The 17,639-nt window shown below is 42.4% G+C and overlaps 1 protein-coding gene across 3 annotated transcripts in view; it reads right to left on the minus strand.

Moving 5' to 3' along the window:
- Positions 1 to 1,253: 1,253 nt before the first annotated feature.
- The window catches only part of pds5a (PDS5 cohesin associated factor A), a 35,711-nt gene continuing 19,325 nt past the window's right edge, over positions 1,254 to 17,639 (minus strand). For 2 of the 3 annotated variants that reach the window (XM_070553836.1, XM_070553837.1), the window contains exons 4-33: positions 17,443 to 17,529; positions 17,167 to 17,264; positions 15,890 to 16,016; positions 15,652 to 15,732; positions 15,393 to 15,533; positions 13,898 to 14,013; positions 13,347 to 13,441; positions 13,111 to 13,256; positions 12,273 to 12,424; positions 12,076 to 12,189; positions 11,803 to 11,884; positions 11,664 to 11,712; positions 11,440 to 11,579; positions 10,822 to 10,937; positions 10,340 to 10,445; positions 10,103 to 10,263; positions 9,809 to 9,932; positions 9,539 to 9,697; positions 9,234 to 9,302; positions 8,995 to 9,131; positions 8,782 to 8,905; positions 8,358 to 8,562; positions 8,167 to 8,281; positions 7,901 to 8,033; positions 7,624 to 7,743; positions 7,357 to 7,419; positions 6,353 to 6,486; positions 4,999 to 5,068; positions 4,652 to 4,911; positions 1,254 to 1,628 (exon numbers count right to left, since the gene is read on the minus strand). In XM_070553836.1, the coding sequence (XP_070409937.1) occupies positions 1,625 to 1,628; positions 4,652 to 4,911; positions 4,999 to 5,068; positions 6,353 to 6,486; positions 7,357 to 7,419; positions 7,624 to 7,743; positions 7,901 to 8,033; positions 8,167 to 8,281; positions 8,358 to 8,562; positions 8,782 to 8,905; positions 8,995 to 9,131; positions 9,234 to 9,302; positions 9,539 to 9,697; positions 9,809 to 9,932; positions 10,103 to 10,263; positions 10,340 to 10,445; positions 10,822 to 10,937; positions 11,440 to 11,579; positions 11,664 to 11,712; positions 11,803 to 11,884; positions 12,076 to 12,189; positions 12,273 to 12,424; positions 13,111 to 13,256; positions 13,347 to 13,441; positions 13,898 to 14,013; positions 15,393 to 15,533; positions 15,652 to 15,732; positions 15,890 to 16,016; positions 17,167 to 17,264; positions 17,443 to 17,529 (3,528 nt within the window). In that variant the 3' untranslated portion in view covers positions 1,254 to 1,624. Of the gene's footprint in view, positions 1,629 to 4,651; positions 4,912 to 4,998; positions 5,069 to 5,905; positions 6,266 to 6,352; positions 6,487 to 7,356; positions 7,420 to 7,623; positions 7,744 to 7,900; positions 8,034 to 8,166; positions 8,282 to 8,357; positions 8,563 to 8,781; positions 8,906 to 8,994; positions 9,132 to 9,233; positions 9,303 to 9,538; positions 9,698 to 9,808; positions 9,933 to 10,102; positions 10,264 to 10,339; positions 10,446 to 10,821; positions 10,938 to 11,439; positions 11,580 to 11,663; positions 11,713 to 11,802; positions 11,885 to 12,075; positions 12,190 to 12,272; positions 12,425 to 13,110; positions 13,257 to 13,346; positions 13,442 to 13,897; positions 14,014 to 15,392; positions 15,534 to 15,651; positions 15,733 to 15,889; positions 16,017 to 17,166; positions 17,265 to 17,442; positions 17,530 to 17,639 lie in introns of those variants that run through there. The other variant, XM_070553838.1, reaches the window with a different exon arrangement.

Here is a 17,639-nt window from a genome sequence, read left to right on the forward strand (position 1 = left end):
ACGCAGATTTGTGGAAATGATTTTCTTTAATAGCTGCATGGTCTGTTGCCTTAATTTATTTGGCTAAACGGTGTACTGGGTGTTAGGTTGAATTAGTTTCTGTACACCTCTGTTCAGAAAGCTGCCTGTTTGGAGTTTTATCTGTGGAAAATGAACTTTTCTATTTTTAACTTACAAGCTGCTTTCTGGAACATGTAAGTGTTACACCTCAGCAGGGACTGAGTGTTATAACATTATCGTTTGAAGTGCTTTATTTCTTTTCAGACAGGTTAAAAATTTTCCCTCCAAATTAAGAAATTAAACCACAATTACATTCAGCACCAGCTGATCAGAACATTTGTCATAAATACAAGAGAACTGGTGGTCAATGTGCTACGGAGCCAAAAACAAAAGCTGGACCGGAACAAGCTCCCCGTCGGAGCCCCAAACCGAAGGCAGCCTTCTTGTAAATAACTTGGGTTTGGTTTTGAATCTAGAGCCATGATGTAATCGCACGAGTGCACCAACTGCAGCGGATTATTTTGTTTTTGAAAGAAAACACAAACAGAAGCCTCTTCCACCCCGTCTTCCTGCTGTTCTCACCATGTACGATGCTGCACGACGACTTAAGTATTTACATAATAGAGCAAGAGGCTGTTGCATCGCTATTTGGATAGAGGCTTGTTTCCGTTTTGTTTTTTGGAAGCAATCATCAGCGGTTCAAAAAGCATGGTTATTTATTGTGACAGTGACATGTTTTCTTTGATTAAAAAAAAAGAAAAGTAAAAACTTTTGGTGTTTCTGAAGGCTGCATGTGGAAATGGAGATGGGGACATCTAAAAGCTTTTATTTGGAGAAAAAAATTAAATATGTTAAAAGGCATACTTACTACAGAAAAATAAGTCATCACGACCTGCAGAGGGCTCCACTTCAGAGCACAAAAGTAGGACTCACCCAAAGGAAAAGTGACAAAGTACAAAAAAAAAAAAAAAATGTATTTAATAAAAAATAGGAACAAATCTCCACTCACATACTTTATAGTAAACCATTTCACAGAGGAGTATTTGTGTTAGAAAACAAACTGATCAGTTGGGAGTGAACCTAAAGGTTGTAGGAAGCACTCTAGCAGGCCTCGGTGTCCCGTTATTTCTGTGATTCGCTGCAATCGTGAGGTTTAGAAAGCTTGACCTGGAATGTCACGCGTGTGTATTTACAACCGAAACTAGTGAGCTGGGAGGAAACGTGCTGCAGACACAAGGAGGAAGACGTGGAGACTCGGTGAGGGGAGTTTTCCCAGGAAATTTAGTAGGCAACAATTATTATCAGATTAAAATTCTTGTAAAATGTCCATCTTGATTTTTCTTGTCTTAAAAATGGCTCCACAAAAGCAAAGAGCAACAAACACAAAGGGGAAAAATCTGAAGGCCTACGTACAGAGCTTCAATCGATGACTACAAGATGTTCAAACCTAGTGTGTGTGTGTGTATGTGTGTGTTTGTGTTTGTATATTGTCTATTTTAAGAAAGGTCCATAATATTTCCAAGAAAGCTTTAAGAGTCAGGAGCTTGGTGTGTAGAGGCAGGAATATGAGGAAAATTCTGGCCCCTTCTCCACAGTCCTGATTTCACCTTCGTCGGTCTCCTCTTTACCTGAAAAATAACGTCACATGATCAATGACATCATCTGATGTTTGTTGTGCTGTGAATTGTTCACACTAAGCACACTGCTCAAAAAATAAGACGTCCCAGATCTGAATGAAATAATCTTATTAGTGTTGGGCTGTAATCACAACCCCCACCTATGGACGTCGTACCCTCATACCACCTCGTGGAGTCTGTTTCTGACCGTTGAGCAGACACATGCATATTTGTGGCCTGCTGAAGATCATCATGCAGAGCTCTGGCTGTGCTCCTTCTGTGCCTCCTTGCACAAAGGCAGAAGTAGCGGTTCTACTGCTGGGTTGTTGCCATCCTACGGCCTCCTCGTCTGTGTTGTGCTGGCCTGTCTCCTGGCAGTGCCTCCATGCACAGTATGTGACAGAAAACGCAAACCGCCTTGCCACAGCTCTCAGTGACGTGCTATCCTGGATGAGCTGCACTACCTGAACCACAGGTTGTAAACTCTGAAAAAACCACCAGCATTCAACAGTGACCAAAGAATCAGCCAAAGGAACAGAGCAGCGGTCTGTGGTCACCACCTGCAGAACATCTCCTTTATTGGGAGTGTCTTGTTAATTGCCTATTCCATTTCCACATCAGCATGTGAAACTTGATTTCACACAAGTGTGATCGACTTCGAGTTGCATTGTGTTGTTCCCATTATTAATTTGTTTTTTTTGAGTGGTGTATTTTGGATTAGTTAGCTTATATTATTAGACAAAGATAACTAATGAAAATTAAATGCAGTTTCTAAAAAGAAGTTTTAATTCATAAAAAAAAAAACGCATGTGAAAAAGCCCTTTCTGGAAGGTTTCTGTTCGGTTCCAACCAACAGCATGTCAAAAAACATTACACCAACAGTCAAACACGGTGGTGGTAGTGTGATGGTCTGGGCTGCTCCAGGACCTGGACCACTTGCTGTAACTGATGGGAGCAGGAATTCTGCTTTCTAGCAGAAAATGAGAATGTCTGACTTTTGACCTTAAACAAGTGCTGAAAAGGTGCTCTAATGTGGCTGAAATAAACCATTTCTGTAAAAAGGAATGGGGGAAGATTCCTCCACAGTGATATGAGAGATTTATTCATCATTCACACTGGACCGGGCTGGTTCAGGTAGACTTTAATAATATCAGAAAACCTCACTTTGCATTTACTCGGGTTATGATTGTTTGGTGATCTGAAATATTTAAGAGTGAAAAACAGCAAAAATGGAAGAAATCCATAAGGAAAAAATACTTTTTAATCGAGCACTTTGCTGCAAGGCTGACCGGAGTCCAGACTGACCTCAAGGTGCAGGAAAATATAAAAAACAATCTTCAGATTGATAAAAAAAAAATTTGTTCAAGATCAACACTACTCCTAAAGGCTGTTAATTCTGTCCTTTCTCCACCAAAAACATAAAAAATATTGGTCAAAGTTAAATTAGTTCAGAGTTAAAGAAAAAACTTAAAGCAAAAATCAGTTTTTCTTAAAGGGCACCATCTAGAGGCAGAAAATATATATTGCACCTTAAGTCCCTGCTTAGGACTGGAAGCACTGCCTCTCCATGAATATACACCTCTAGCCACGCAACGAGCTGAAACACACCTTTTTACAATTATATCAGGAACTAGAAGTGTGCCAGATCACAGCTGATCTGAACACAACAGAATTTGGAGTCTTATTTCCTGATATTTGAACATCTCAGATCTAACAACGCGACTCTACCACTGACTTGCAACGTTGGTGTTTTATGTCCACAAATAACTGAAGCCTGGAGCAGTTCTGCTGTGTGGTGAACTTGCTGATGCTTAGCTTCTACTAGCGGAGACGTTCTCTGCTGTTGCCTCGACACTAAACCAACAACCCCGTTGTTAAAGAGGACATATGGAAAAAATACTTTTTGGAGCTTTTTACCATCTGATATTATTTCCACACGAAAAAATAAATCATCAAACCTGTTTCTGACTGCATTCATGCATTTTACTGTTTTAGCTGCAAATTTTGACTTTTACTCTGAAAATATTGTAAAGCGTTAATGGAAATAATAGAGTTCATAACCAAAAGGCTATGAAAGTTTGACTTAAGCCTACGCAATACAGACCTATTTTAATAAAAGAAAATGCTGACACAAAAGAGCCACATAGTGCAAACATCTGTAATAAAAATATAAATATCTCTGTTGTAATGAACTTTCACAACCTGCTACATAATAATTATTTAGTCCTGTCAGCGGAGCCGTAGGTGTGTGTGTGTGTGTGTGTGTGTGTGCACAGCAGCACGATGCAATGTGACGCTTAGAAAGATGAACTACTATTACTTATCTGTGTGAGAAACTGGAGGTGTGGTGTGAGAGCACATGAAGACAAACGTCAAATGTGTGTCTCACACCTATCGTGAGAGAATTTGCAGCCCTGATAAAATATAAATCCACTTCAGATACGACTCGCTATGTCTCGAATTTATTTAGCTCACAAAAAAGTGTTTTAATGAGTGAGATCCGCAGAGAATGATTAGTCAGACGACATACACCGCACATGTGAACTTGTTTACCTCTCCTGATGGTTTGCTAACCAGCGGGGAATATCGATGACAAAGTAGCTAGTTATCAGAAATGTTACCACGTTATTTGCTGGGTGCTTTTAGGATAAAAAGTCAAAAAGGGGGATATGAAAAGCGACACATTTGGTAACACTGTGGGAGATGCGCTTGATTTGCAACTCAGAGCAGCACATGAGGGAGGAACAAATAATCAGCTCGTTTTGTTATTGTTCAAAACCCAGATGGTAATTGTGATTAAAATCTGGCCCTAGTAGAGGCTGCAGAAAACAAAAGACCCTCTTACTTCCTGTCTATGTCAAGCTTAGATTTCAGTTAGATATTAAAACTGCCCTTAAAAGTTTTGTTCCACTGAGCTGAAGTTGGAAAATCCTCCAATCCCTTCTCTTTTTCAGGCACGCCTGTTTGCTTATAAAGAATCATCTGCTGAGAAACAACAATTCAAGCTGCTGAGATCCGGCATTTTGCACTTTTACCTCTGCAGATCAATCTGTCTCTTTGTCCCTTCATCGTTCTGCTGCAGCTGCTGTTTTGACATCTTGATGTTGAGGGGGTCTGCAGACGCATCAGTTGCTCTCTTCCTTCCTCGGCCACCTCCAGCCCCCGCTGACGGCACCGTGCCCTCTTTTTCTGCTCCTGCAGAAGCAGCAGCCACAGCTTTAGGAGGCCGGCCACGCCGTTTGACAGGTGACCCATCGGTCCCAGTGTCGGGGGTTGATTTCTGATCGGATGCATCCTGAATGACAACGACAAATGTCGAGTTAGGAGAACGAGGAGTGAAGTTAGGAAATATTTTGCACCCATCTGCGTTTATCTTTTTCACCTCTTCGTTTTTGATGACCGGGTTCTCGTTGTTCTCCTGCGCTCGACTCTCTGATGATTCTGTAGTAGTGCTGTTGTAAAACAAAGTAAATGAAACAAATAGTTTTATGACTGAGCTATCAACAGCTTGATTCAACAGTTTGATTGAATGTTGTAATTTTAGTCGTGGACACCAGAGCCAGGCGTGAAAAATTGAGGGCTTGCCCGGGATTGTTATTTTGGTCAAAATAATACAAACAGTAGAAAAACTGCTTTTGTATAAGTCATCACATCAGGTAGATGATCATTTTTTATCATTTTTAGAAATATTAATATCTTAATTTTTTTGTTTTCATGAAGCGCCTCATGATCGTTATGTTGAGAGGCGCTATATAAAAGATCTCTGTTCATAACGGTATCATAATTTAAGAGTCTTATAATATTTAGGGTGCACTGGTAAAAAGCCAATTTTAAGCATCCCAGCTTTCTTTTTGCATAATAATTGGGTTTGATTGATCAATTGGAAAGACAGAAAAAGAATTAATAGTGTTGTAGTCAAAATCATAATACTGGAGACCAAGAGATTATTGAAATCAGAGAGAACAGAGACAAATATGAGGGTCTCTCTCTCTCTCTCTCTCTCTCTCTCTCTCTCTCTCTCTCTCTCTCTCTCTCTCTCTCTCTCTCTCTCTCTCTCTCTCTCTCTCTCTCTCTCTCTCTCTCTCTCTCTCTCTCTCTCTCTCTCTCTCTCTCTCTCTCTCTCTCTCTCTCTCTCTCTCTCTCTCTCTCTCTCTCTCTCTCTCTCTCTCTCTCTCTCTCTCTCTCTCTCTCTCTCTCTCTCTCTCTCTCTCTCTCTCTCTCTCTCTCTCTCTCTCTCTCTCTCTCTCTCTCTCTCTCTCTCTCTCTCTCTCTCTCTCTCTCTCTCTCTCTCTCTCTCTCTCTCTCTCTCTCTCTCTCTCTCTCTCTCTCTCTCTCTCTCTCGTAACTGTCCATGTGAAACTGACAATGAGTGGTGCCACAGTTGAGCGAAGTGGTAAGTTTAACAAAGCTTCGAGTCTGTCCTCCATAAGATGGGTGGTGTGGTTCTCCCTATGTCAGTAGTGTCGGTCTGATAATTTACAGTGCTGTGGTGGTAAGTGGTTGGTTGAAGACATGGATATGCACTCAGTGTTGTAGGTGCGAAGTCTGACAATCCACTGGTTTTGAGCTTAAAGAGCAAATCACCCCCTACCAGAATCCAACTCCACTCACACTTCCTGTTTGAAAATTGCACCAACAGGAGGGATTGCCTGGTGGACCAAGAGGACAGCACTGGGCAGTTCTGGTTAGGCAAAGGTGGTGGGTGTGTGTGTGTGTGCGTGTGTGTGTGTGCTTACCTATTCTTGATGATAGGAGAGGCGTTGGTGCTTGTATTACTGGATGTGTCAGAAGCTGTGGGGGTCTTGAAGATCCTCCGCCCTGGTACTGTCAGAGGTTTGTTGACAGCGGCCAACACTGGAGCTGGTTTTGGCTGCAGGATAAAAAACATTAAAACCAAACTTTTAAAATGCATCATTGGTTTTTGTTTCAAATATAATTCTGTCAAAGTTTACCGGTTCCAATTTAAAACAAGCACCCCACAGTAAATATTCACCTAACAAAACAGTGCTGTTGCAAATGTTTTCCATCTCACAACCTATCAATCTGAAGTCCTTTTTAGAAGACACCATGCCGGCAAATCCGCATAACACTGCCGCCACGGCGTGTCATGCATGTGACGTGGCGGCATGGCGTAGCGGGAGTTTTGTGGCATTCATGCCGCCATGCTTGGTAATCATATTACCGCAATGCCAGACTTGTGAACGCATATTACGCCTTGGTGCAACAGAGGGAGGAGTGGGGAGTTGCAGCCGTGCTCCGGCCTGCAACTATTTAAAAAATAAAGTAAACACGGCAACAAGTTTCCTTTTTGTAATCAGAACCAGCTGAGATGATAAACTAGAGTGACACACACACACACACACACACACACACACACACACACACACACACACACACACACACACACACACACACACACACACACACACACACACACACACACACACAGAGAGAGATGATGAGCTACAATGTAGCCACAACTGCCTTGGGACGCAATGACAGAAGCAAGACTGCCAAACATAGGCGTCACCGGTCCCTCTAACCACCACCTACAGGCAAGGAGGGTTAAGTGCCTTGCCCAGGGACACAACAGCAGCATTCTCTGACAGGAGCCTGATTACTTGACAACCCGCTCAACCTCCTGAACTACTGCTGCCGAGCTATTCCAAATTAAACTTCCCATAAGTTGAAAACTAGAGTAACTCGTGTCAAGATTTACACTCCAGTGTTGATCGTTTACCTTTCCAGTGAGCAGCATCTGTCTCATCTCTGCCGTGAGGTACTCCTTATCGTTTTTGAAATCCTGACAAGGAAAATTACAAAATCATTATTTTCTCTCTCTCCATCTATTTACACACACGTACAAGCACGCACACGCACACACTAGGATTTGAAATGTTATGACAACATGCATTTAGTGTTAGAAATGGCTTAAGGTCCCAAAACATTATGAGCACACTATATAATGTACATCTCTGTGTGTGTGTGTGTGTGTGTGTGGTATGACCTTGTCCTGTACAAGGAAGAACTTTGAGGGTAAGACTGGCTCTTTCTGGCAGTCCAGGTGACACGCGGTGCTCTTGTTAGCGATGACGAATAGTGCAACGTCACAGACGATGTACAGTTTCTGTAAGGTCACAAGATTCCCGGTAAGAATCATTTGAAAGTAAACAAATCAACTTCCTGCTTTCACAAAAATGGATGTGTTAAATGTCAGACTTCCACATTCTGCTTGCCCGTTACAACACCAGATTAAATCTTTTAACGTCACATGTGCCAAACACCTCATTGGCCTTCACATCCTCAGGACACTGAGCGTCCTTTGTCTGCTTGATGTTCTCGACCATCTTCCGAAGGAAAGCGTGGCTGTTGTTCTCATTCTTGGTCATCAGGACTTCTAACATGAACCACAGGCACCTGAAGAAAGCAAAGCGTAAAAGGATTCAAGCTGTAGCTAAACCACATTTGTCTGGTTTTCAGGATTCACAACAAAAAAAGCCGTGTTTGAAACACACACGTTCAGCTCGACACAAACACAACACACACTCACTCTTTAATGTCTTTCAGCTGTTCGTATTCATGCGGTTTGGTGAAGTCTGGGTCGTGGGCCAGCAGGTGGATCATGTAAGGAACCACGTATTCAGGAAGAAGGGAGATGAGTTTTTCTGGTGGGAAAATGAAAATTCCTTTTAATGAGAACAACCAGAGACATCAGCTGAATTATGAATTATGACCACAGACCCTGAGTGACGGGGTTCTGCTTGATGTACTCTCTGCGGACGGAGATATTCTTGAGGAGGCACTGTCGGGCGTGGGCCCGCCGCTCCTTCACCGGGTCCTTGGCACACAGAGCAAAAACGGCCAAGTACTCCAGGGGCAGCAGCAGCTTGACCAGAGCTACGTGCAACTTCTGTGCAAAGATCTGACGAACCTGGTAGCACTCGTCCTGTGGAGAGTTAAGATGCTCATGAGACCAACTGCTCACATGGAGCTCATGTTTTAGACATCTGGCTGTAAGAAAGTTGTTTTCACAGCACATTGTGGGACTTGTGTGAAATGATTCAGCATGCCTTAAGATGCATCCATCACTTGGTTGTTTACGTTTTAAGAACGCTAGAGTCCAATAAACTACGGAATGAAAAATATTTGTAAAAGTGACGCTGACATTGATGACGAGGCCGCAGAGCTGAAACTGTTCTGGTGTGATGATTTCATGGTAACATTGTTCCTGCGCCAGCTTCATGATGGCCGCCCCAGCAGCCAGCCTCAGACGAGACATGTCCGATTTACTGGGAGAAAGAGGACAGAAGCAGCTAAAGTCTGGAGTCTCATGGGGAATGATGGCTGCCACACGTGACTGAGAGCTCAGCTGAGCTACCTGATTTTCTTCTGCTCCGTCAGGTCTCCCTCGCTGACGAGCATCGCCGACAGCAGGCGCAGGGTGGAGTTCGCCGATTTGGATTGGTTGTTCTTCATTCCCAGTAACCAGCGCACCAAAAGCTTGATGGCATGGACCTGGAGGACAGAGGGGAAACGTGTCTTTTGTTTCTTGTGACACTTAACATCTGTTTGTTAATATTTTAAAAAGGGCCCAAACAGCAATCTGTAATCAGGTACCTTTGCTAAGACCTCAGGAGAAACTTCCTCATCAGCGGTCCATAGCTTCCCGTTCTTGTTTCCCACTGACTGAAGACACAGAGATAAACCACATCTTTGCTTTCTTTATGTAAACAAACACACATGTCATTTATTTACAGCTGTATGTATTTGCCCAGTAAAATGCAGTTTGTAACAACTTAAAAAAAGATGCTAAAGCTTAAAGCTAAACGGGCCAGACAGGTAAAAAAAAAAAAAGTGACTCCTGATGCCTTGTGTGTGTGTGTGACTCCTGATTTAGGTGAAAGGATGGCTGCTGCACACACCCTGTCATTCATGAGCAAGTCTTTCACGATGAAGTTAGCCACAATGGATTTCATCGGTGATGCAAACTGATCTGGAGCCAGCATGGCTATATGGCCCAGGGAGACGAGAGGAGTGATGAGCTGCTCCGGGACGTCGGCGTTCAGACTGTGTGACAGAGGCTGTGGAGGAAGATGAACACATCCTGACACATAAACGGTCTGGTGACACCAATAAAAACACTTAACATGAAAAGTTTGATCCCTACAGACCAACATGAAATTATTCCCTACTTCAAAAATCTGTGCCAGTTGCACTTCCTTGTTGTTGAAAATAGCATGGATACAGTGGACCGCCTGCTTGGCCTGGTGAGGTGTTCCTCGTTTGGCCTTCTGGTGCAGGATGGGAATCAGTGTCCTGAAGAACAACAGGAAATCTTTCATTTACATGTTCATTCTCACAGAGGCATCTTAATGTTCTTTTAATGGACAATCTTGTCAAACTGAGGAAACCTGTGTCAAATCCAACTAAGCGTCAATTATTTAGAACACAAACACATGAAAGGATCAACGCATCCATCTTCTTACGATCGAATCTGTTGCAGCTCTGTCTCAATCTTCTGCCCGGTATTCCTGAAAATCTGGATGGCTGCTTCTGCCACTTTGTCATCCTCCATCTTTAGACACTGCAGCAGTGACTCGTAGGTCTCAGCCGAGTGAAAGGCTGTGGGGTGTGTAAATGACAGGACCTGAAAGCAGAGGGAAACTCATTAATTATCCAACTGTAAAGGGCCATTTCAAGGTTTTCTCTGGTTTCGATCAAACCTTGAGTAGCTCCAGTCCGGAGCGGATGGCTGTATCAGGGGTGACGCCTTCCTCGTCATCATCCGCTGTTCCCTCGATGGATTTGTTTAGCAGCTTCACCAGAGCACTGAACCAAAAACACAACATCCCTAATCCACACGTGTGTCTGGACTCATTTATTAGTGTGGTTTCCCAAAAAGATGAAAGGGTTAAAGAGGAGCGGAGACTGGAGTTGCAGTTGCACATGACCACCGCTAGGTGGCTCAGTGAATGATGATAGCTCAGTGTTATGCAACCACACACACACACACATTAAGCACTCAGGTTCAGAAACCTGAAGACACAGTTTCTCTTTTCTGTGATTGAAAACTAAAACTAGAATTTAAAAACACATTTAAATAAAAAATGTTCACCTCAATAAAATTAAAAAACTTAAAATCACCGCAACATAAAACAAGCCAGTTCTAGTATTGTTGTCTTAATCTTTGAGGATTTTCTCCGACCTGATTGCCTCGGAGTCGATGTGAACCGGTGCGATCCGCTCCAGCAGGAACTTTACCATCTCCAGGAAAGGGTTGGTGGGCTGTTTGGGGAATGTCAGCTTACGAGTAATCTCCCTCTGCACAAGTAGAAATAGGAAACAGTAAATATACAGCGGGTACAGAAAGTATTCAATGGCAGAAGATCCCCAAATCCAGGTGTAAGAAACTTGATGCATCTTTACCAGGAAGACTCACGGCTGTACTAGGTCAAAGGGTGCTTCTACTAAATCCTGAGTAAAGGGTCTGAATACTTAAGACCATGTGATATTTCAGGTTTATTTTTTTTTTATAAATCTGCAGAAATGTCTAATATTCTGTGTTTTTCTGTCAATATGGGGTGTTGTGTGCACATAAATGAGGAAAATAATTTATTTAACAGATTTAAGCAAATGGCTGCAATATAACAAAGAGTGAAAACTTGATTGGGGTCTGAATTCTTTTCGTACCCCCTGTAAGCATTCATACTAATTATTGCATGATAAAAAAAAACTTGACCTATGAAACTCAGAATCTGAATTAGGTTTCTGCTTTGTGCACGTTGAATTGGATGTAATCCACAGCTAGAGAGCCTCGTCTCACCACACAGATCTCGGCCTGTTTGCAGGAGCAGGTTGGACTGATCAGCATCTCCAGCTGGACTCTGAGCTTCTCATCCTCACTGAGAACCTGATTGAACTTCTTCATGAAGTCCTGGGCCTTCCCAGCATCTGGTAGGTTCTCTGCAAACATCAATAAAGGTAAAATAAACCTGCTTAACAGCCAAGATGAATAACTATATGTGCATGTTTATGTTTCTAACTCACTAGCAATGCTCATGAGCTTCCCAAACATGGCTGTGTTATTGGCCTCGGACTGCCAGGAAGAAGACAGAAAAAACTTGTTACAGATTAATTTTAGATTCTTGTCTCATAATTGTTGGACAACAGGTGAGCTTGAACGCACCGCTGGCAGCTTGTGATGATCAAGCAGCTCTTTGACGAGTCCTCTCAGCATGTTCTGACACTTCCACATCTCATTCAGAGCCCTGGAAGCAAAGATCACAAAGACAAACATCCTCCTGTTATGGACTTGTTGATGGTTTAATGCTTTTGATTTAATATTGTGTGTGGAATATGGCTGACCTTTTATCCAACGTAACACTTCTGAATTAACGCACAAGTCAACATTTATGTGTAAAACATTAAAACCATTGTGCAGACTTTGCTAGTTACTAACTTGACAGCATTGGTGTCGAGGCAGGCATACAGGTAGTACAGACACTTCATCTTCTCCTCTGTGTCCAGACTGTGGGGAACCATGTACTGAGCAAAAATCTTCTCTACTAGTAATCTGTGGGAAGAACAAATCAAATTTACTAATCATGAAATTTAAAACGTACAACTGCCTCCTCGGTTCGGTGGGAGGCCACTCACTTGTCATCGATGCTGTTCTGATAGTAGATGTGCAGCAGCTTGTCTTTGATCCAGCTGATCTTCAGGGCCGACTCCTTTCCAGCCTCATGGTGCAGACAGTACTTCTTGTAAAGCTGAGCCAGGCCCATCATGGCCTCCTTACGCACACGCCACTGCAGGGGAAGGCGAGGAAACCAGATTAAAGAGGGGAGAATGAAATTAGGATCAAGTTTGTGGTCAGAGATTCACTTCAAACCTCTGTGATGGTGTTTGCATATTAAAGGCTGAATATGGAACAATTTAAAGCTTTATTTTTCAAAATAATACCTCCACGGGGCATTTAGAGGTGTGCAGAATGAAGGTAGAGTATTTCCTTTAAAAGCTATATTTTCATTAAAAAATAATCAAATATTTATTTAGACGGGTACAACACTGGGTTTACGTTTACATCTACCAGCCACCGGTGTGGGTTGTCAAACATGCACTCGGCACGGCAAGGCTGTGGAAAATGACGGACTCGGCAAGTCAAGCAGCTGCTTTTGAGCCAAGAAGACGTAGTTATGCTCATCAGAAGAGGAGTGGCCATAAAAGATCTAGAACCAGAGTGAGTTTAGGTGAGGCCAACAACAGATGGACACAAATGAAACAGCAAACCTGGTATCCCAGTAGCTAGAAACCTTGTTCTATTGTTGCAACTACAACCTCCACACACTAGATGTCGCTTTGGTGTTTGTGCTCCATATTCAGCCTTTAATGTGTCAAAGGAGAGGATAGAAACTCTTTCCACCCTAAGAACAAACAACACTAATGAACCACCTGAGTCCAGATTCCCAACAGCTCTCCTACATATTTATCTCACCCTTTTATCAAGGGTCCTTTCTCGCACAAAGCCCAGCAGCTGGTCGTTGACCAAGTTCAGGTCCTTCTTTCCAGCGTTGATGATGGTGACAATTACATCATGGCGGATGGCTTCCTCCGGGTCGTGGGAACGCACTTTCAAATACTCTGAAGAAAGATGACAGACACACAAGCGTGTTTCTGTAAACGCGGTGAGCGACAGACGTTAAATCAGCACAAACACAGGACAAAGCACACCTGTCAGGTCCCGGGCCAGGTCAGGGTGGTTCATGAGGCAGTGGCTCGCAAACTTCACACACTCCAGCCTGACTGGAACATGGATGTCGTTAAACCTGGGATAAACATAACAAGCATGCAATGATTAGTAAGAGTAAAAACCCAAATCTTCCTCATCTAATGAATAAGAAACAGAGATTAGAGCCATTTATGGTTCTGATCACTGAAAGCTGGTTATGACCCCAGCTTACCTGCAGCTAGCAGCTTATTCAGACCTCCAGCTCCAACTGCTCTAGCTCTAGTCTATGTTTTTGTTTATGTTTATTCATTTGGCAGACGCTTTTATCCAAAGCGACACAATTTATAACCTATAGGGCATGTTGTGATCTGTGGGGGAAACCGGAGTACCCGGAGGAAACCCACGCATGCATGGGGAGAACACGCAACTCCACGCAGAAAGGCCACAGCCGAGTTTCGAACCTGCAACCTTGGTGCTGCGAGGCAACAGTGCTAACCACTGCGCCACCATGCAGCCCTAGTCTGAAGGGCTGCTCGGTGCTGACGCTACTCACCGTCCAAGGAAACACTGCCACAGTGGTCTGTTCTGGGAGGCCAGCTCCGAGTCTTTGGCCCCAAATAACTTTGCTAGCAGTCGAACGACAGCCAGGCGCTCCTCACCGTCGTTGCTCTACAGACAAAAACACAGAATCCATCTTTAAGCTTCTCCTCAAGCACTAATTCATTAATTAACATTAATATAATATTATATATTAATTCCATAAAGTATAATATTTATTACATTATTGAACAACAAAGATGTTTTCTTTAGCAAAAATTCAATTATTTGTATTGTAACTGTTCACTTTGGGACTTGTGGTAGACAGTCCTACAAAATGAAAAGTTGCAAATTAATATATAAAATATCAATATAGAGACAACTACAGCTTTACAAAAGTCAACAAAATAAAGCTCCTATTAATGCACAGGAAAAGAAGAAAAAAAGAGTCTGAATATTCAGCATGTAGTGAGAGATAAAAAAAGAAGTGTGTGTGTGTTTAAATCTGTCTCACACACACACACACACACACACACACACACACACACACACACACACACACACACACACACACACACACACACACACACACACACACACACACACACACACACACACACACTTTGGATCTGTATGTTTCACGTGAATGTCATATTGACTGCAGGTAAATTAATTGCTTAAAGCTTATAATTCTTCAGCAGGGTAACGGGTTAAATACACAAAAGTGTGTGTGTGTGTGTGTGTGTGTGTGTGAGACGTGTGTGTGTGTGTGTGTGTGTGTGTGTGTGTGTGTGTGTGTGTGTGAGACGTGTGTATATGTGTGTGTAAAGCTACATGCATGTCGATGGTGTAAAGGCATGTAGGCATTTCTGACTGTTTCTCAACACTTCATGTGACAAAACAAGGGATGATAAATCAGCATCAACATCGGTTTCTGGGCTGATGTTAATAACTGGTTTATTTCCGTTACTTTGCTCTTTCTTTCTTTCTTTCTTTCTTTCTTTCTTTCTTTCTTTCTTTCTTTCTTTCTTTCTTTCTTTCTTTCTTTCTTTCTTTCTTTCTTTCTTTCTTTCTTTCTTTCTTTCTTTCTTTCTTTCTTTCTTTCTTTCTTTCTTTTTAACACAGCTTAGTAAAAAAATTGTTTTACGTGTTTCAGCTAATGACTCTAGCCTTCTCCAGAGTTAGATGATGAGTCATTATCGGAAATGTAAGAAAAAAAATTTTTTTTTTTAACTAAGCTGTGTAAAAAAAAAAATAAAATAAAAAAATAAATAAAAAGGACAGGCGGTATTAGTTTGGTCATGTGTCAAAACAGCAGCCCTCTATAACGTCTCTATTATTTTACTCAAGCAGCCCAAATCAAACACCCATTAACACATTTATGGTTTAAAATATGAATACCAGCAATGGAACACAAGATGAAAAAAGCTCAATTTAAACACAGATAAGTGCCTCGTGTCGCTGTAGTGGTTCATTCTAAATGTGTGTATGTGTGTGTGTGTTGTTTTAACCTTTAGTTTAAACTCCAGTTGAGGCATGACTGAGGTGAGCAGCATAGGGTCGATGGCAAACAGCTCCTGGATGAGGTCAAAGACGTGTTCTGATAGGTCGCTGACTGATGACTTCCCCATCACTAGAACCTGGTTAAAGAACTGAGGGGGGAAAGGAAAAACAGTCAGACGTGTGTAAATGTAAGAAATGATCACGTATGACAGGATAGAGAAAGAGCAGTGAGCATGTGGAGGATTAAAACAACAGGATCTGTCTTACGTTTGCAATGCAGGTCTCAATAGTCTGGACCGTCCGCTTCAGCAGAGTCTTAGCAAGATCGTATGCTTGCTTGTTCAGATTCTGTTTAAATAGTAGAGAATAAAAAACCCATAAGATAAAAGTGGAACAAAAAACAATCATTTCCAGTGACTCAAGTCTAAGACAACTCAGAAAATCCATTCAAATCTAAACAACACTAATCAGACTTCCCTGCCAGCCAGGTGTGAGGTAGTCTTACTTTGTGTGCAGGTATGAGGTTGATGAGGATGGTGTCCAGCAGCTCCTGCGTGACTCCGTCTCCCTCCATGATGATAGAACTCATCAGGTCCATCATGTGCATCTGCACTTTCTGATTGTGGCTGTTACTGATGAGGAATAAGCAAAGTTAACCTATTAAATCACAATTATTAAAACAGCAATTTCATAATTTCTTTAAATTCCTGTCAAATAAAAACCCCACAAAGGAATCCATCACAACGTGATTATGAGGCCAAAGCAGTGACAGGCATCACAGTAACATTTCAGCAGCACCTTTACTGGCTCTGGCAGCTTTCTAAATGAGATACCCGACAATTTACATTTTATTCTGTCACATATTTTAAATAAATAATACAAAATAGGCTAATTATAGGCTGCAAGATAAAAACATGATGCACCCTGCAGCTATAAAATCTGTCACTAAGCTTCTAATTAGAGCTGATACCATTGCAATATTAATTCTTCTCAATAGACACAAGAGAACAGGTCAATATAAACCTTTAATTTACAGAATAGACGAAAAGCTGTCCCTCGTTCTAGGCGTGGGGACCGGGCTTTCTCAGTCCTAGCCCAGTCACTCTGGACCCAGTTGCCACCCTCAGTCAGGCTATCCCCATCTCTGCCAGCCTCTAAGAGTCACCTAAAAACCCACCTCCTCCACTTGGCGTTCCCTGAATGTGTTTGAGTTAGGCCTTCGTTTATGTTGATTTTAATTCCCTGCTTTCATCGGTCTTTATCTCTTGTTTTACCCGTTTGTTTTCTACTTTAATGTTTTTACCTTTTTTTCTCATGTTCATCGCCTTGGGCTTCCCGACAGGGTAGCGAAAGGCACTTTATAAATAAAGCTTTGATTGTTTCAGCTCCAGAAAAATGGTAAATAGTCTGTATTTGATATAGCGCCTTCTAGAATCCTGGAACCCCCCAAGGCGCTTTACAACACAATCAGTCATTCACCCATTCACACACTGATGGTGATGAGCTACGATGTAGCCACAGCTGCCCTGGGACGCACTGACAGAGGCGAGGCTGCCGAGCACTGGCGCCACCGGTCCCTCCGACCACCACCAGCAGGCAACGTGGGTTAAGTGTCTTGCCCAAGGACACAACGACAGCGACAGACAGAGCGGAGCTCGAACCTGCAACCTTCCGATTATGGGGTGAACACTTAACGCCTGTACTACCGTCGCCCCGAAGAAAAGGCGCCAGCCACTGGAGCAACAGGATGTAAAACTTTGCCGACGAACACAAACATCTTACTTGATAACGGAGAAGAGGGTTTTGAAAAGTTGGATGAAGATCTCATTGCAGTCCTCCAGTTCGAAGCAGATATTGTACGATTTCACCCATGCAAGGTTCTGCCAACAACACAAAACAGATCCACCTTTTCCATCAGTCTCACAGAATCCTTACACTACATCATGGTGCATGCTGCTTTATTTTTCTGTTGTGGCTTTGTTTCAGCTAATGTCTGAAAACCACAAGGCCATAACAGCTTGTATTTGGAAAGTTTAAGAGTTAACTGTAACAACGTACCTCCAGCAGATAGAAGTATCGGTTGAACTGGGGGCTCTTTGTGTCCTCCAGCCCTTTTAACTGTCTTGTGATGAAAAGGAAGATATCCTAAAGGGAAAAGAACATGTGTTACACTTTTACAGAACCCCCTAGTTCAATGCAAGAGCTAAAATGTTCATCTTGTTCCAGTCAAAATGAAGCAACCAGATGAAAACAAA

Source organism: Nothobranchius furzeri, chromosome 7 (assembly GCF_043380555.1).
Source record: "Nothobranchius furzeri strain GRZ-AD chromosome 7, NfurGRZ-RIMD1, whole genome shotgun sequence".
Taxonomy (NCBI): domain Eukaryota; kingdom Metazoa; phylum Chordata; class Actinopteri; order Cyprinodontiformes; family Nothobranchiidae; genus Nothobranchius; species Nothobranchius furzeri.